Source organism: Colobus angolensis, unplaced genomic scaffold, assembly GCF_000951035.1.
Source record: "Colobus angolensis palliatus isolate OR3802 unplaced genomic scaffold, Cang.pa_1.0 Scaffold164, whole genome shotgun sequence".
NCBI classification, from domain to species: domain Eukaryota; kingdom Metazoa; phylum Chordata; class Mammalia; order Primates; family Cercopithecidae; genus Colobus; species Colobus angolensis.
This window is the reverse complement of record NW_012114755.1, coordinates 1672143-1689559: the sequence shown is the minus strand read 5'-3', so window position 1 is coordinate 1689559 and position 17417 is coordinate 1672143. Positions and strand designations below refer to the sequence as shown.

Sequence of the window (17417 nt, the reverse complement as noted above, 5' to 3'; positions counted from 1 at the left end):
ATTGATTTATCTTTGTTTTCTTTTTACACTTACTTTTGGGTTTTTGGTTATGAAGTCTTTGCCTAAGCCAATGTCTAGAACGGTTTCTCCTATGTTATCTTCTAGAATTTTTATGGTTTCAGGTCTTAGATTTAAGTCTTTGATCCATCTTGAGTTGTATTTGTATGAGGTGAGAGATGAGGATCCAGTTTCAGTCTTCTACATGTGGCTTGCTAATTATCCCAGCACCATTTGTTGAAAAGGATGTCCTTTCCCCACTTTATGTTTTTGTTTGCTTTGTTGAAGATCAGTTGGCTGTAAGTATTTAGGTTTATTTCTGGGTTCTCTGTTTTGTTCCATTGGTCTATATGCCTATTTTTATACCAGTACCATGGGTTTTGGTGACTATAGCCTTGTAGTTTGAGGTTGGGTAATGTGACACCTCTAGATTTGTTCTTTTTGCTTAGTCTTGCTTTGGTTATGCAGGTTCTTTTTCGGTTCCATATGAATTTTAGGATCATTTTTTTCTAGTTCTGTGAAGAATGATGATGGTATCTTGATGGGAATTACATTGAATTTGTAGATTGCTCTTGGAAGTGTGGTCATTTTCACAATATTGATTCTATCCATCCATGAGCATGGGATGTGTTTCCATTTGTTTGTGTCATCTGTAATTATTTTCAGCAGTGTTTTGTAGTTCTCTTTGCAGATGTTTTTCACCTCCTTGGTTGGATATGTTTCTAAGTATTTTATTATTTTTTGCAGCTATTGCAAAAGGGGTTGAGTTCTTGATTTGATTCTTAGCTTGGTCACTTTTGGTGTATAGCTGTGCTACTGATTTGCGTACATTGACTTTATATCCTGAAACTTTACTGAATTCATTTATCAGATCTAGAAGCTTTTTGGTTGAGTCTTCAGGGTTTTCTAGGTATACAATCATGTCATTGGTGAACCATGGCAGTTTGTCTTCCTCTTTACTGATTTGAATGCCCTTTATTTCTTTCTCTGTCTAATTGCTCTTGCTAAGACTTCAAGTACTATGTTGAATAGAAGTGGTGTAAATGGGCATCCTTATCTTGTTTCAGTTCTCAGGTGGAATGCTTTCAACTTATCCCCATTGAGTATGATGTTGGCTGTGTGGTTTGTCATAGATAGTATTTATTACGTTAAGGTATGTCTCTTCTATGCCGAGTTTGCTGAGGTTTTTTCTCATAAAGGGATGCTAGATTTTGTCAAATGCTTTTCTGTGTCTATTGAGATGATCATGTGATTTTTGTTTTTAATTCTGTTTATATGGTTTATCACATTTATTTACTTGTGTATGTTAACCTATTTCTGTATCCCTGGTATGAACCCATTTGATCATGCTGGATTATGTTTTCGATATGCTGTTGGATTTGGTTAGCTAGTATTTTGTTGAGGATTTTTGCATCTGTATTCATCAAGAATATTGGTCTGTAGTTTTCTTTTTTTGTTATGATCTTTCCTGGTTTTGGTATTTGGGTGATACTGACTTCATAGAATGATTTAGGGAGGATACCCTCTTTCTCTATCTTTTGGAATAGTGTCAAAAGGATTGGCAGCGATTCTTCTTTGAATGTCTGATAGAATTCAGCTGTAAATCTCTCTGGTCCTAGACTTTTTTTGTTGGTAATTTTCAAATTACCATTTCAATCTTGCTGCCTGTTACTAGCGTGTTCAGAGATTCTATTTCTTCCTATTTTAATCTCCAGGAATTTGTCCATCTCCTCTAGATTTTCTAATTTGTGTGTGTAAAGGTGTTCATAGTAGCCTTGAATGATCTTTTGAATTTCTGTGGTATCAATTGTAATATCTCTTGTTTCATTTCTAATTGAGCTTATTTGGATCTTCTCTCTTCTTTTCTTGGTTAATATCACTAATATTCTATCAATTTTGTTTATGTTTTCAAAGAACCAGCTTTTTGTTACATTTATCTTTTTGTTTGTTTGTTTGTTTCAATTTCATTTAGTTCTGCTCCAATGTTTCTTTTTTGTTCTTCTGCAGGGTTTGGCTTTGGTTTGTTCTTGTTTCTCTAGTTCCATGAGGTGTGACCTTAGGTTGTCTATTTGTGCTCTTTCAGACTTTTTGATGTAGGCATTTAATGCTGTGGACTTTGCTCTTAGCACCACTTGGCTTTATCCCAGAGATTTTGATAGGTTATGTCACTATTATCATTCAGTTCAAAGAATTTTTAAATTTCCTTCTTGATTTCATTGTTGACCCAAATATCATTCAGGAGTGGATTATTTAATTTCCATATATTTTCATGGTTTTGAGGATTCCTTTTGGAGTTAATTTCCAGTTTTATTCCACTGTGGTCTGAAAGGATACTTGATATAATTTCAATTTTCTTAAATTTATTGAGACTTGTTTCATGGCCTATAATATGGTCTATCTTGGAGAAAGTTCCATGTGCTATTGAATAGAATGTATATTCTGTGGTTGTTGGATGGAATGTTCTATAAATATCTGTTGAGTCCATTTGTTGTAGGGTATAGTTTAAATCCATAGTTTCTTTGTTGACTTTCTGTCTTGATGACTTTTCTAGTGCTGTCAGTGGAGTATTGAAGTCCACTATTATTATTATGTTGCCATCTATCTCATTTCTTAGGTCCATTAGTGATTGTTTTATAAATTTGGGGGTTCCAGTGTTAGGTATATATATATTTAGGACTGTGATATTTTCCTGTTGGACTCATCCTTCTATCATTATATAATTTTCCCCTTTGTTTTTTTTAATTGCTGTTGCTTTAAAGTAGTTTGTTTTGTCTGATATAAGAATAGGCACTCCTGCTCGCTTTTGGTATATATTTGCATGGTATATCTTTTACCAACCCTTTACCTTAAGTTTATGTGAGTCCTTATGTGTTAGGTGAATCTCTTGAAGACAACAGATACTTTGTTGGTGAATTCTTATCCATTCAGACATTCTATATCTTTTATGTGGAACATTTAGGCCATTTGCATTCAATATTAATATTGAGATGTGTGATACTATTCTATTCATCATGCTAGTTGTGTTAATACATGGGGTTTTTTTTCATTGAGTTATTGTTTTATAGGCCCTGGAAGACTTAGGCTTTAAGAAGGTTGTATTTTGAGGTTTTATTTCCTGATTTAGAGCTCCTTTTAGCAGTTATTGTAGTGCTGGCTTGGTAGTGGCAAATTCTCTCAGTATTTGTTTGTCTGAAAAAGACTGTATCTTTCCTTCTATTTAAGAGGGATCTTGCCACCATGACCAAACACATGGAGTGACACAAGGAATAAAACTCATGAATGAATTATTCACCATTCCCTAAAACACTCTATGCTTTTATTAACAGTGCCATTGTAAATTGTCTCTTCTCCCATTTCTATCTGTCCGGATCCTATTTATTTCTCCTTCCCCAGTACAAAGATTGAGGTGACTGGCAAAATTTACAGAGGGTATAATTATAATGATAATGCTGGGTAAATTGTAGTCATCAGTTAAAATTCTACCCATTACACAAAGCCTTCCATGATCCACTCACTTCTACACACACACTTAGAAATGAGATCTGCTCTGTCTCTGCTCTCCTTCCTTGTGTTTTCATCCTGCAAGGTTTCAAAACAATTGGACAAATATGATGGGCATGAGCATTGAGACTTCTTCTTCTATACTCTGCTGTTGTTGTTAGGTAACAGCAAGCAAGTGCCATCTATATCTATAGTCAGCATTGGTACATTGACAATAATGGTGCCCAATGGATACCACACCGTCATACAGAATAAACATCACGGCAGTCTCTTCAGATTCCAGGTCGCTGCCACATAGATGAGAAGAACATACGATTACTGTGATTATAGTCACTGTGTAGAGACATGAATTTCTCAGGTGGTCTGGATCACAACAGCAGTTATCTTCAGTCCAGAGTTATGGTAAAGCCACACTTTACCCACATATTCTGAAAAGAGATACCTGTGCACAAATGCACAAATGGTACAGTTTCAGACTGGGGCAATCCCATAACCTCACTATCTGTTTGGTTTGCCTGGAATGAGCATGTGACCCATGTCAGCCATGCAGTCAGCTTGAGAATCCCAAATCCCGTAAACCAAGTCAGGTGTTCTTCCCTTTCTAGCACTTGCACATTCTCCTTCTCTACGTATCCTGGGATTTCTAGATGCTGATTTGGTTTTGCCTGGAGGCAAGGGCTTCTTCTGCTGGAACACAGGGTAATGGTGGTAGATAGTTCCGCAATGCCTGTGACCTAAGCACCTGCAGGGTCTCTTAAAAATCTTTTCAGGAATTGTGCATTGGTGTGGTGTTAGACTATAGACTGAGGGCTATTGTAAGATTCAGCCTATTAATCTTTGGTGTCATCAATTATAAAACTATTGATGAGATTGTTGTCTTGCATGAGCAGTCACCTGGTGAACATTCTTTAATTTATTGGAATTGTATAGTCCTGCTTCAGCTGGGTGCTTGGGTGTGGCATTCCTCTTCAGGATGGCAGCAAGATAACTGGGAATTTTTAGATACCCTCTCCTCTGAGAAACCTTGAGCCACAAATACAACTCTTGGATAGTATGTGTCACTTTGGGAGGCAGTCTTTTCTGCACTAGTGTCCTTCCTTCACAGGTTGTGCACTCTATGAATGTAGGTGTGTTTATTTTGACTCCTAAGTGTCTGGCATGCAAGCTAGAGGATAGAAGATGCTCAGTATGTATTTATACAGTAAACAGTAGAATAAGTGAGAGACACTGTTATGAAAAGCCCACTTAATGATATATTCAGGAATGCAAGTGGATAGGTTAATTTACAATGTCTGTTAATCAGTATTCATAAAAAAGGAAACGTTTGTAACATGAATATTTCATTTTTACCTAGAATTCATTCACTATAATAGAACCAGACTACAGAACATTCCTTTGTATAGGGTTTGCAAATAGAATTCTATTCTATCTTGCTGAAAGCATATCTATCACTCATTGTCTGTGATTTGCAGTGTGGATTAGTTTAAGTGTAGATCCTAGCATCAGATGCATAGCATTCTCACTGAGGATATTGTTCCATATTGTTCATTTTTGTTTAATCTGATAGAATTGGCAGACTCACACCTATTAAACTAACAGTAATTTTGGAACCTGCTTTTATTGTCCCTTTAAGCGTTTGTATGGAAACCACAGTTCTTTCATACTCGTATTTCATTGATTTGTGGTGTATTTTGATAAATTAGGTAATTATATTGACAAGCCTAATTGTCAAAAGCAGGACAGGAAACAGATCCAATTGGTTCTTGTGAAGCTGATGACTCAGTGCCCTTGAGCCCAGGTGTACTAGAGCATCAGTGAATGACCACAAAGGCTCAGCATTTGCTCAGCATCAATCCATATATTTTCTTCAGGAAGTGGAAAGGATTGGATATAGAGATGGAATGTATTAGTGAGAGACTTATTTGAAAGGTGTTTGCTTTTATGCAGAATTAGCACAGTGCTTGATGAATTAGGTTCGAATGTTTGTTGAATTCATGCCTAAAAAATAGTCATGAATGGCAGCTCCCAAAAAGTGCCATTAGAGACTTTTATATCATTTCTCCTTTTCTGGAGAACACGCCTGGATGTCCTGCACGCTCTTCCTCGACATGGAACTGAGAGGAAATGATATCATTGGCCTGGGAAAGAAAGTGTTTCACTGGCAGACTCCCACATCTCCTCCATTCTTCTTCCCAGAGGCAGTGAGCAGACCTGCAATGAAAGGGAACAGCTATTCTCAGAAAAACCAACTGCAGAGGACACTCTGTTGTGTGGGAGGTACCTGTAGGAGTTCCAGTGAGACCTGGTGACTGAGCCAGCCGTTGCAAGATGCTGGACAAACCTGTGATTTTCAGGTGGGAGCTGCTTGAGAAAAATAGTTACCAAGACTCTTCTAAATTCCACACCTAGTCTGTTGCACCAAAAATTCAAAGACATGTTCTCTGCTCTTAAAGACCTCAGAGTGTGGTTGAAGAGAAAGATGTGAGGACAAACAATTGAAATATACTGTTTTAAGTGCTGTAGTGGAGCAATGTGTGAGGCCAAATGAGTTCAGAATGGGCTTCAGGGACAGAATCTAAGTTTTCATAGGGTTGAAATTTTCTTCCATCAAAAGAAAAAGAGTCACTAACATCAAAATAAGCAGTGGCCCAGATGAGAACCAACATTATTTAATTCAATTGCCAGGTGAAAATTCTCTACAGAATTCCTCATGATAAACATCTTTATCCAGAACTGTACAACTGATATCACAGACTCCCAGAATGGGCTCTCTCAATAACCCTCAGCCTGAACTAAAGACATCACATTAAAGATCCTTGCCTGGAGCATTGGCTGCAAACACTGCCTTTCCACTTCCTCCGACCTGTAGGAAAGCCTCACCTACAGCTATGTCCTAGTATGGCATTTGGAAATTGAGGGTGGACAGATGGGATTCAGCATCAGCAGAATGCTGGTCCTGGAAGAGCAATGGATCTGGACTCAGGGGACCTGAGTTCGACATTGTGAACGATGTGATACGAGCCACCAATAAATTTGGTTGGACAAATGGAGAACTATAGACCTCTTTATTGCTTTCATAGCTACTTTGTACTGTCTCCTGCATACTCAAAATGCATGTGTCAGCTCCCCTCAGTGAGGGTCAATCTGAGGGGCATCCTCACTGTCTATGAGCAGCACACAGGCTGCTGTGATGTCACATCTTCTCTTGGTGGTCTCTTCTGTCTGCTTGAGTTATCTGTGGAAGGGATAACCACTGGTGGAGCATAGTCCTGAATTTTTTTGTACTGATCCTGTGTTTATAATTAAATGTTTTTAATTGTGGTAAAATGTTCATAACATACATTTTACAACTTTAATCATTTTAATTGTAAAATTCAATGTCATTAAGTACATTCACAATAAGTTGTAACCATTACCACTGTCACTTTTAAGAACTTTTCATCATTCCACACAGAAAGTCTGTGCTCATTAAATAATGGCTACACAGTCTCTCCATCATCCAGCACCAGGATCCTTCTAATTTATTTTCTGTGTTCACGAATTTCGTAGTTTGGATACCTTGTAGAATTTGACCTTACAATATTGTTCTTTGGTATCTGGCATATTTTCCTTAGCACAATGTTTCCGTGTTCATCTAAGTCACAACTTAGAATTTTGTACCATGTATCAGAATTTTGTACCAACTGTAAGTTATTATACAGATACTATAACTGACATTAGCATGGAAAAGTTAGATGTTTTCAGTTTTGCTTCTTGTGTTAACAGCCATAAAACTAACTGAAAGCTACACTCAGAACAATTTGTACAAAACTTGGAAGAATGAAGAATTCTACAACTTAAAGACTCTGTAAATGAATAATAAATGATTTTCAAGATAATTACAGTTTGAAGCCAATGTTGAGGTTTCCAATGGTCAAAATGGAGCTGGTGGGGTATATTTATAGGCTCCTCACTGGTCTGTTAGTCCAGGAAGAGCTAAATAAGCACTTACCAGTTCTCAAGGGGTAGGGGCCATGGTTGTCTTTACTAGAAACCAAGGCCAAGGTGTGACCACGTAAAACCAATTTCTAAGACTGTTTTTATGAAGGGAGAGTCTCTCTCTAAGGACATTATTTTGCTTTATATCTGAGAATTCAATAGAATTTAGAGGTAGCAGAACTCACTTATTCAGAATCGAGATTCCAACTGCAGTAATGCCTCCAGTCATAGAAGGGAACATGATTTTCAGGGGAACATAATCTGAGAGATTAATAAGGAATCTTCCCTTTTGGTACTATCAGGTAGAAAACAAGTATAAATAGTGTTTCAGAGTTTTGGACAGGAACTCCTTTTATTACAATGAAAAGTGCAGAAAAAGTATTCAGTAGGAAAGATTCAGTGTAAGATAACAAGGAAAATGTGTTGGTAATATCAAGGAGAATCTAAACATTGTACTGTCAGACTAATGCTTTCCGTGGGTGAACACTGGAACTGTCAGGTTAGATAAACATCTGTTGGAAGTCCTTGAGTTACCACTGAGACATTTCTGAGGCACAACGCTAAGAAAAACGCATATAATTGTCAAGGCTGGCAAGGCAGTGTTGCTCTCAAAGTCCCATCTGACTGACAGGGCAGAGGCTCTTTCACTGCCTGCTTCGGCTTCCTGACAGCTCCAAGGTTTCCTCAGGAAACCGCCGTCCACCTTCATCCACCTCAGGCGTGTCCTGCAGAGCCTTCTGGAGAACCTGCTTCAGGTTCTGCCTATTTTGACGCTGCCTAAAGGAGCCCACGAAGAAGTAAATGATGGGGTTGGCACTACTGTTTAGAGAGGACAGGAACGTGCAAACCCCATAAACGTGATAACATAAGACTTCCAAATCCCTGTAGATTATGTAATTTAGGGCCCTCAGAATGCCTAAGGGCAGGCCGCAGAGGAGGAAGACCAGCACTGTGAGCAGGATGGTCACGTACAGCCTGGTCAGCGGCATCTTCCGGAATCCACAGAGAATCCTGACCAGCAGGATCAGGCTGGAAACACAGAGAACCACACATAAAAAAAACAACCACACGATTGTAATGAAATCTAATGCTTCACACCCAACAGAATCAGCACCACTAAACGGGAAGTCACAGAACATCCACTCCAGGATGCTCCGCAGCAGGGACAGGGCCCAGAGCAGGACACACACGACCGCTGACAGGTGTGTGGGGCGGCGGTAGTGGTACCAGATGGGCCACAGGACGGACAGGCAGCGCTCAGTGCTGATGGCGCTCAGCATGCTTAGGCCTGTAAGGTAGAGGACGGTCATCACACAAATGAGGAATCTGCGGATGGTATGGGGGATATTGATGAGGCGTAACGGCAAACGTATAACGTGGCCGCTGAGGAAGAGGAAGTCTGCCGCGGCCAGGTTGAGGATGTAGGTGGAGACAGCGTTCCTGTTCATGCGGAAGCCCAGGAGCCAGAGCACAACCGCGTTTCCTGTCAGCCCCACAAGGGAAATGATGCACGTCAGCACAGTGAGGATCAGGGTCAGCTTGTAGCAAGGAGTCTCCTCACGTCCATTGATTGGTGTCTGTGATGTACCCAGGGCTGGGATGGTTGGATCCATGCTCAGAAACCCTAGTCTGGTGTCCCTGGGAACACAAACCAGATGTGATCACCAGCTGTGTGATCTCTGATTCTCCCCACCACCCTGCCACGTGGGATTTTTGCTGCCCTCATTTAAAGAGGAGAGATCAGAGCCTCACAGAGAATAAGTCACCTATCCAAAGGTGGGGGTCCTCAAATCCAGTTTGAAATCCAGTTCTTCTTGACTCTGAAGCCTGACCTCTCTCTACTGCCACACAAGTTCCGTACTGACATGGGAATAACATTAGGATCAAAACACCCCCAACTCATCCGGCCAGGGCTGTGGACCCGATCATTAGTGTATAATGGGCCTGATATTTTATCTCAGGTGGAGAAAGTCAGATACACAAAGAGGTGGTTGTGACACATCCGTGACTAGGACTGGTCATCGTGGACAGGAAAGAAGACCATGCATTATGAATCAGAGGAAAATGTGATCTTCACTAGGATAATTGTGAAAATGGCTGGGCCTAGTGGGTGAGAAATAACTCAGTGTCAGTCATTGCAGACAGGACCACATTTTACATTTTATACTCACAGTGCCTATTTCCATGAGCAGCACACTGTGCTCTTCATAAACATTCTTTCAATGAAGGAATGCATGCATGAGGAGCCTAATGGTACTGGTAGATTTGGATGAAATGGAAAATAAAGATGAAAGCACAATGTAAGGTATTAGAACACACATGTATAACTGGATGAAGAAAATTTCATTCATCAGAATTCTATTTGTGGACAGCTCTATCTGTGTTGAGAAGAATTATTGATGTGTGCCCTAAACCTGAAATTGACAACTGATGTGCCTTTGAAATGAAGACTCAGTGTGGCTTTGCTGAACACCTGGAAGCATTTTTGTACACAGTGTTTGGGTAGGGTGTGGATCTCATCTGAATTACTCAGCAATAGAACAGAGGAAAGAGTAAGTGCAGATGAGGTCTGAGTGTAACTGGTGGAGGTAATTGAAGTGTGGAAATATCTGTGGGGGACTACTAAATGTTCTGCTGAGTGTACACAATGTAAACCTATTTCATTCTCTCTTTCAGGAGATCTCTGGTAGCATTTCTTTGTTGATGCAAACATTTGTATGAGAGGCATCCTTGAGGGGAAATAGGCGATGTGTAGGGCTTGGAGTGTAAAGAGACATATTCACGCAGATTTCAACTGGAGAATGAGGATTAGGTCTAATCTGGGAGAATAACAGCAGTTGATTGAGAGTTTACAAGATATTGTCTCTTTTAATCACCTGAAGAGCCTAGGAGGTAAGAATTGGTATTATTTCCATATGGCAGATAATGCAATTGGAGCATAAAGAAAGGGAATTATTTGTCCCAGGGGTTATATTATATAGTATGAATTTGAGTCCAGCAGGGCTGACTCACGATCCAGTCTTGGAGCAGCCGTTTATACCCAGCACCACCCTGTGTCAATTATACACGTTAGAGGGAGTAAAGCAGAGGAGTGATTCTCGAGTTAAATCCAAGCTGGTAGTCAAAATTGTGGATTGAAAAAAAACTGATCTAAGCAAACTCCAGATAGGCAATGAGAGGCAAATCAAAGAGGGAACAAAATAGAGGTGAGTGAACACCATTTAGGAATAAATTCAGGAGTTCCTTTTTGCCTATCAGAGGCCACGTTTGCTCTGGAATCCTGAGGATGCACAGGGGCAGGAGGCCTCCTGGTGAACAGAAGATGCACCCTTTGCTGGGAGTACAGAGAAACATCAGGAGTGAATGTATCCATCATGAGTTCTCTTAGAGGGACAAGCTGGCACAGCCCTGATTGGCCGAGAAAGGAAATGAGAGGAAAAGGAGAACCTCTGTTATCCACACTCAGGGCACTAAAGAGTTTCTCCATCTATATTTATGGTATGATATGTTTGTCCTCCTCATGAAACCCGAAGCTCCACAAGGACTAAGTCATACCTGTCATTTTCGCTGTAGTATCACCAACATTTATCATGTGTTCCTTAAAGACCATCTATGGTATTATCCTCGTATAACATAAGATGAAGCCAAGGCCTAGAGAATTAAAGGGTTTTCCTGAGTTCACAACAGGAAGAGCAGGTCCAATACCAGTCCCTGGTCCCTGGAGCCCTGCATGAGACTCCAGTTCTGTTCTCTGTCCCATCATTCATTATTTCTGAGGAGTTCCTGAAAAATCTTGATGTGAGCACAGAGTCAGAGACAATCAGGAGTGAAGAGACTGCTAGGTTGCCCCAATATTCATTTTCCTCTTTGGTCACATAACAATTCTGAGAGTGTAAAAGCAACACAAGGACCCACATCTCAGTTTTCCTTGATGCTGAATGACATCATATGACCAAGTGCTGTTAAGTGGAAGAATCACAAAGTGATGTAAGCAATTCCTCACTCATGGGATCAATAGAAGGAGCAAAGCCTCTCCTTCCTCTCGTCCTTTTTCATAAGGCTGGAATGCTGATGTAGCTGGAAGCCATGCAGGATCACAAGGATGAGGGCAACTTTCTAGGGACTGGGGAGCAGCAATTTTTGGAATTCTGATGTGCGATGCCTTGGAGCTTCTAGTTCAAATTTCAAAGACAATCATTTCTGGGTATTCACAGGGGACTTTTTCCAGAACTTCAGCACACACCAAAATTTGCAGATGCTCAATTTCCTTATAATGTGGTATTTGTATATAGCCTATGCACTTTCTCCCAGATACGTTAAATCGTTTTTAGTTATTTAGAATAACTGACAAAATGCAAATGCTATGTAAATTCTTGTTATATTGTAGTTTTTCAGAAATAATGACAAGGAAAAACAAGTTTGGACCTGTTCAGTACATACACAACTCAACCACACCCTTATTTTTGGAATAGTTTCCACCTATGGTTTGTTGAATCTGCAGATTCAGAACCTAATGACCCAGAGGCACAATTATACTTTCTTGTTTAAGATATTTCTACTTCATGTCTTTTGTAGAGCAGCCAAACTTATATTCTAAACAAATAAATATGTTCTCTTTTTAAAATTACTTTTTATGTTCTATGCATTTTTGACAAATGCAAACATTTCTGCATAAAAGTGACAGTAGAGAAAGACATGCCAAACATTAAAGTAGTCTGATGGAGCTGAAATGAGACAGGAATCAATCACCTTCAGGCAGAGAAAGCCTCAGGAAGTAGGAGGATATAAGAAGGTGAGAGGGATAGTCTCATTTGCCATGAGGATTTGCTTTCCATTCTTTATCCTGTCTGACATCCCAAGAGAGTGGCTTCTAGGTACCACATCAGTGGGATTCTTTTTATTTCTGGTTTCTGATGAAATTGAGACACTGGGACATACTGGCAGGAGACTGGAAGACAGCAGGAGAGTGACTTGGGATTTCCACCTCCTGGCTCTCTGTCTGTGTATTAGTTCCTTCTTGCATTGCTAAAAAGAAATACCTGAGACTGAGAAATTTATGAAGAAAACAGGTTTAATTGGCTCATGGCTCTACAGGCTGTACAGGAAGCATAGCAGCTTCCACTTTAGGGGAGGCTTCAGGAAGCTTCCAATCCTGGTGAAAGGCAAAGGGGGAGTGAGGCATCTCACATAATGAGAGCAGGAGCAAAAGAGAGGGAGGAGGTGCTAAATGCTTAAACAACTACATTTCATGAGAACTCATCAGTGTCACAACAATACCAAAGGGGGATGGTGTTAAAACATTCATGCGAAACCATCCCCATGATCTAATAATCATCTCACACCAGGCCCTGCCTCCAACATTGGGAATTATAATCAGCATGAAATTTGGGTGGAGACATAGATCCAAACCTTATCAGCCTGTGTGGTTGTGTGTTGGCCATGCGGGGCTTCTCTACCTGCCTGCCCATGTTCTTCCACTCCTATGGCTACAGCTATGGCTATGGCGACAATGGTAATTGCTCCTTCCCTGTCCCTTTCAGCCTAGGGGAGGCAGTAGTGCTCCCCTATGTATTGCTGCTTAAGGTGCTGACCCATACCTCATCTCTTTCCCTTAACCCTGTGCATCTTTGTAAATACTTTCCTCATGAAACACTCCTTAATTATTTCAGTTTGGACTATCTATAACTCCCTTGGTCCTTTCCAGATAGGTAAAGAAGAATGCATTTAAAAAGGAAGTGAAACAATAAAGCTGGCTCTACAGCAGTTCAACTCTGGGAAGAAATGTCTTCATGTCCCCTTGCTCCTTAAATGAATGTAAGAGGCAGCATTCTCTCCAGGAGAGCAGATTGAATGATTGGAATGAAGGAGGTGATATGGGGAGATAAATCGGAAGAGGGACCCCATTTGGAACTCACACAATTTGGGCTGGCAGCACTCAGTTTCCAAAAGGAAGCTTCATGTCTCCTGTCTTTTCCTGAAACAAGCTCATGACTCCCTGCATGTAGCACCAAGGTGGAAGCACAGGGACATGAACTTATAGCAAAAACCATAACTGACTATGGAAGAAGACAGTTCTTAGTACTTACCCTTATCTTTCTTTCTTTTGTCCTGTGGTGAAGAGTTCTCTTGTGCTAAAGGTGGAGAGCCTTTCTGGGATTCAGTGGCTTCAGAGGACTTTTCTGTGTTGCTTAATTCAGGAGATGCCTACCGGAGCTGAAATGAAAGCTGGTTTGCAATCCAGGCTTATGAAGATGCTGGACAGACTCATTTCCTTTATGAGGACTGTTGACAAATCAGAGGCCAGAGGTATCTGAGGCACAAATCCTAACTGAGATGATTCTTGGCCTCTGTCCCATATCCAACACATATCAGCCTCTCCCATCACATCCCATCTTGTTCAACTTCCTGTAAGTAATTGCTGTCCTGATTTTGAAAATCAATTATGGGCCTAGGTATCACATTAAGCAATGTGAACTTTCATTATGAAGCTTTATAACCAAAGAAAAAAGTAGCTTATGGGATCATCAAGGCTGACAATGGCCTGACACCATGTTTTGGTGTTTTCTTTTTCATAGTATTGATATATTCATGTGTATACTTTCTTTCCAATTGCTAGAGAAGTGTATGCAAAGTGAACATCTAGAATGCCATTGTCCAGAGGCTACCACTTGCTGCACATTTTATTCTAATTTCTTTTCTTTTATTTATTTTTATTTATTTATTTATTTTGAGACGGAGTCTTGCTCTGTTGCCCAGGCTGGAGTGCAGTGGCCGGATCTCAGCTCACTCTCCGCCTCCCGGGTTCACGCCATTCTCCTGCCTCAGTCTCCCGAGTAGCTGGGACTACAGGCGCCCGCCACCTCGCCCGGCTAGTTTTTTTTTGTATTTTTTAGTAGAGACGGGGTTTCACCGTGTTAGCCAGGATGGTCTCGATCTCCTGACGTGATCCGCCCGTCTCGGCCTCCCAAAGTGCTGGGATTACAGGCTTGAGCCACTGCGCCCGGCCTAACTTCTTTTATTATTATCAACTCTGAACATTGAACTTTTTTTAAGTTCTGTGAAGTTAAATCATGTATTATTATTATTTTTATTTCAATGGGTTTTGGGGGGAACAGGTGGTGTTTGCTTACATGGATAAGTTCTTTAGTAGTAATTTCTGAGATTTTGGTGCACCTATCACCTAAGCAGTGTACACTATACCCAATGTGTAGTCTTTTATCCCTCACCCCTCTTCCATCCTTCCCCCCAAGTCCCCATAGTTCATTATATTATTCTATGCCTTTACATCCTCACAGCTTAGCTCCTACTTGTAAGTGAGAACATATGATGTTTTATTTTCCATTTCTGAGTTACCTCAGTTAGAATAATGTGTCCAATTCCATCTAGTTTGCTGTGAATGCCATTATTTTATTCCTTTTTATGGCTGAGTACTATTCCACAGCATATAAATATATATATATATAATATATGTAGCATATATATTTTATATATATATTTATATATATTTAATGGGATTGCTGGATGAAATGGTAGATCCACTTTTACTTCTTTAAGAAATTTCCACACTGTTTTCCATAGTGCTTGTGCTAGTTTACCTTCCTACCAGCAGTCCAAAAGTGTTCCTTTTTCACCACATCCCCACCAACATCTATTATTTTTACATTTTAAAATTATGGCCATTCTTGCAGGAGTAAGGTGGTATCGCAATATGGTTTTTGATTTGCATTTCCCTGATCATTAATGATGTTAAGCATTTTTTCCTATGTTTGTTGGACATATGCATCTCTTTTTTTCAGAATTGTCTATTCATGTTTTCAGCCCACTTTTTGATGGGATTGTTTGCTTTCTTTTGCTGATTTGCTTGAGTTCCTTGTAGATTGTGGATATTAGTCCTTTGTCAGATGCTTTGTTTGTGAAGATTTTCTCTCAGTCAGTGGGTTGTCTGTTTGCTCTGCTGACAATTGCTTTTGCTGTGTTAAAGCTTTTTAGTTTAATTAAGTCCCATCTATTCAGTTTTGCTTCTGTTGCATTTACTTTTGGGTTCTTGACCATGAAGTCTTTGCCTAAGCGAATGTCTAGAAGCATTTTTATGATGTTATCTTCTAGAATTTTTATTGTTTTAGGTCTTAGATTTAAGTCTTTGATCCATCTGGAGTTGATTTTTGTAGAAGGTGAGAGATGAGGGTCCAGTTTCATTCTTCTACATGTGGCTTGCCGATTATCTCAGCACTGTTTGTTAAAAGGGTATCTTTTCCCCACTTTATGTTTTGGTTAGCTTTGTCAAAAATCAGTTGGCTGTGAGTATTTGGCTTTATTTCTGAATTCTTTCTTCTTTTCCATTTGTCTATGTGTCTAGTTTTATGCTAGTAACATGCTGTTTTGGTGACTATAGCTTTGTAGTACAGTTTGAAGATGGGTAATGTGATGCCTCCAGATTTGTTCTTTTTGCTAAGTTTTGCTTTGGCTATGTGGGTTTTTTAAGTTTGTTTCCATATTAATTTTAGAATTTTTTTTCTAGTTCTGAGAAGAGTGATGATGATATTTTGGTGGGAATTGCATTGAATTTTTAGATTGCTTTTGGCAGTATGGTAATTTTCACAATATTGATTCTACCCTTCCATGAGCATGGGTTGTGTTTCCATTTGTTTGTGTCACCTATGATTTCAGCAGTGTTTATAGTTTTCCTTGTAGAGGTCTTTCACCTCCTTGGGTAAGTATATTCCTAAGTAATTTTTTTACAGCTGTTGTAAAAGTGTTTGAGTTCTTGATTTGATTCTCAGCCTGGTCACTGTTGGTGTATAGCAGTGCTACTGATTTGTGTACGTTGAATTTGTATCCTGAAACTTTACTGAATTTATGTATCAATTCTAGGAGTTTTCTGGATGAGTCTTTAGGGTTTTATAAGTATACAATCATATCATCAGTGAACAGGGACAGTTTGACTTCCTGTTTATTGATTTGGATGGTCTTGATTTCTTCCTCTTGTCTGATTGCTCTGCCTAAAGCTTCCAGTACTATGCTGAATGGAAGTGGTGAAAGTGGGCATCCTTGTCTTGTTCCAGTTCTCAGGGACAATGTTTTCAACTTTTCCCCTTTCAGTATAATGTTGGCCATTGGGTTGTCATAGATGGTTTTGATTACATTAAGGTATGTCCTTTCTATGACAATTTTTGCTGAAGGTTTTAATAATAAAGGGTGCTAAATTTTGTCAAATGCTTTTTCAGCTTCTATTGAGATGATCATGTGATTTTTGTTTTTAATTCTGTTTATGTGATGTATCACATTTATTGCCTTGTGTATGTTAACCTATCCCTGCATCCCTGGTATGTAACACACTTGACAATGGTGGATTATCTTCTTGATATGCTGTTGGATTGGGTTGGCTAGTATTTTGTTGGGGATCTTTGCATGTATATTCATCAAGGATACTGGTCTGTAGTTCCTTTTTTGTTACATCCTTTCCTGGTTTTGGTATTAAGGTGACGCTGGCTTCATACAATGCTTTAGGTAGGATTCCCTCTTTCTCTATATTTTGGAATAGTTTTAGTAGTAGCAATTCTTTGAATATCTGATATAATTCAGCTATGAATACGTCTGCTCCTGTACTTTTTGTTGGCAATGTCTTTTTAATTTTTATTTTAATCTCACTGTTTCTTTGGGTCTGTTCAGAGTTTCTATTCCTCCTAGTTTAATCTGGGAGGTTTGTGTATTTCCAGGAATTTAGGCATATCCTCTAGGTTTTCCAGTTTGTACATGTAAAGGTGATCACAGTAGCCTTGAAGGATCTTTTGTATTTCTGTCGTATTGGTTGTAATATCTCCTGTTTCATTTCTAATTGAGTTTATTTGAATATTCTCTCTTCTTTCCTTGGTTAACCTCGCTAATGGTGTATCAATTTTGTTTATGTTTTCAAAGAACCAGCTTTTTGTTTCATTTTTCTT

The 17417-nt window shown here is 39.4% G+C and overlaps 1 protein-coding gene across 1 annotated transcript; it reads right to left on the bottom strand.

The window, feature by feature from the left end:
- Positions 1 to 8073: 8073 nt before the first annotated feature.
- Positions 8074 to 13596, bottom strand: LOC105508578 (mas-related G-protein coupled receptor member X3-like). Its single transcript, XM_011937450.1, has 2 exons — positions 13563 to 13596; positions 8074 to 9114 (listed from the first exon to the last, which is right to left on the bottom strand). Exon 2 carries the CDS (start codon positions 9087 to 9089, stop codon positions 8121 to 8123), a length of 969 nt encoding a protein of 322 aa, XP_011792840.1. The 5' UTR covers positions 9090 to 9114; positions 13563 to 13596; the 3' UTR covers positions 8074 to 8120.
- Between the last annotated feature and the right edge of the window lie 3821 nt (positions 13597 to 17417).

Bases quoted from the DNA above. Each gene is read 5' to 3' on its own strand.
- LOC105508578 (XM_011937450.1), bottom strand. From the start codon at position 9,089: ATGGATCCAACCATCCCAGCCCTGGGTACATCACAGACACCAATCAAT.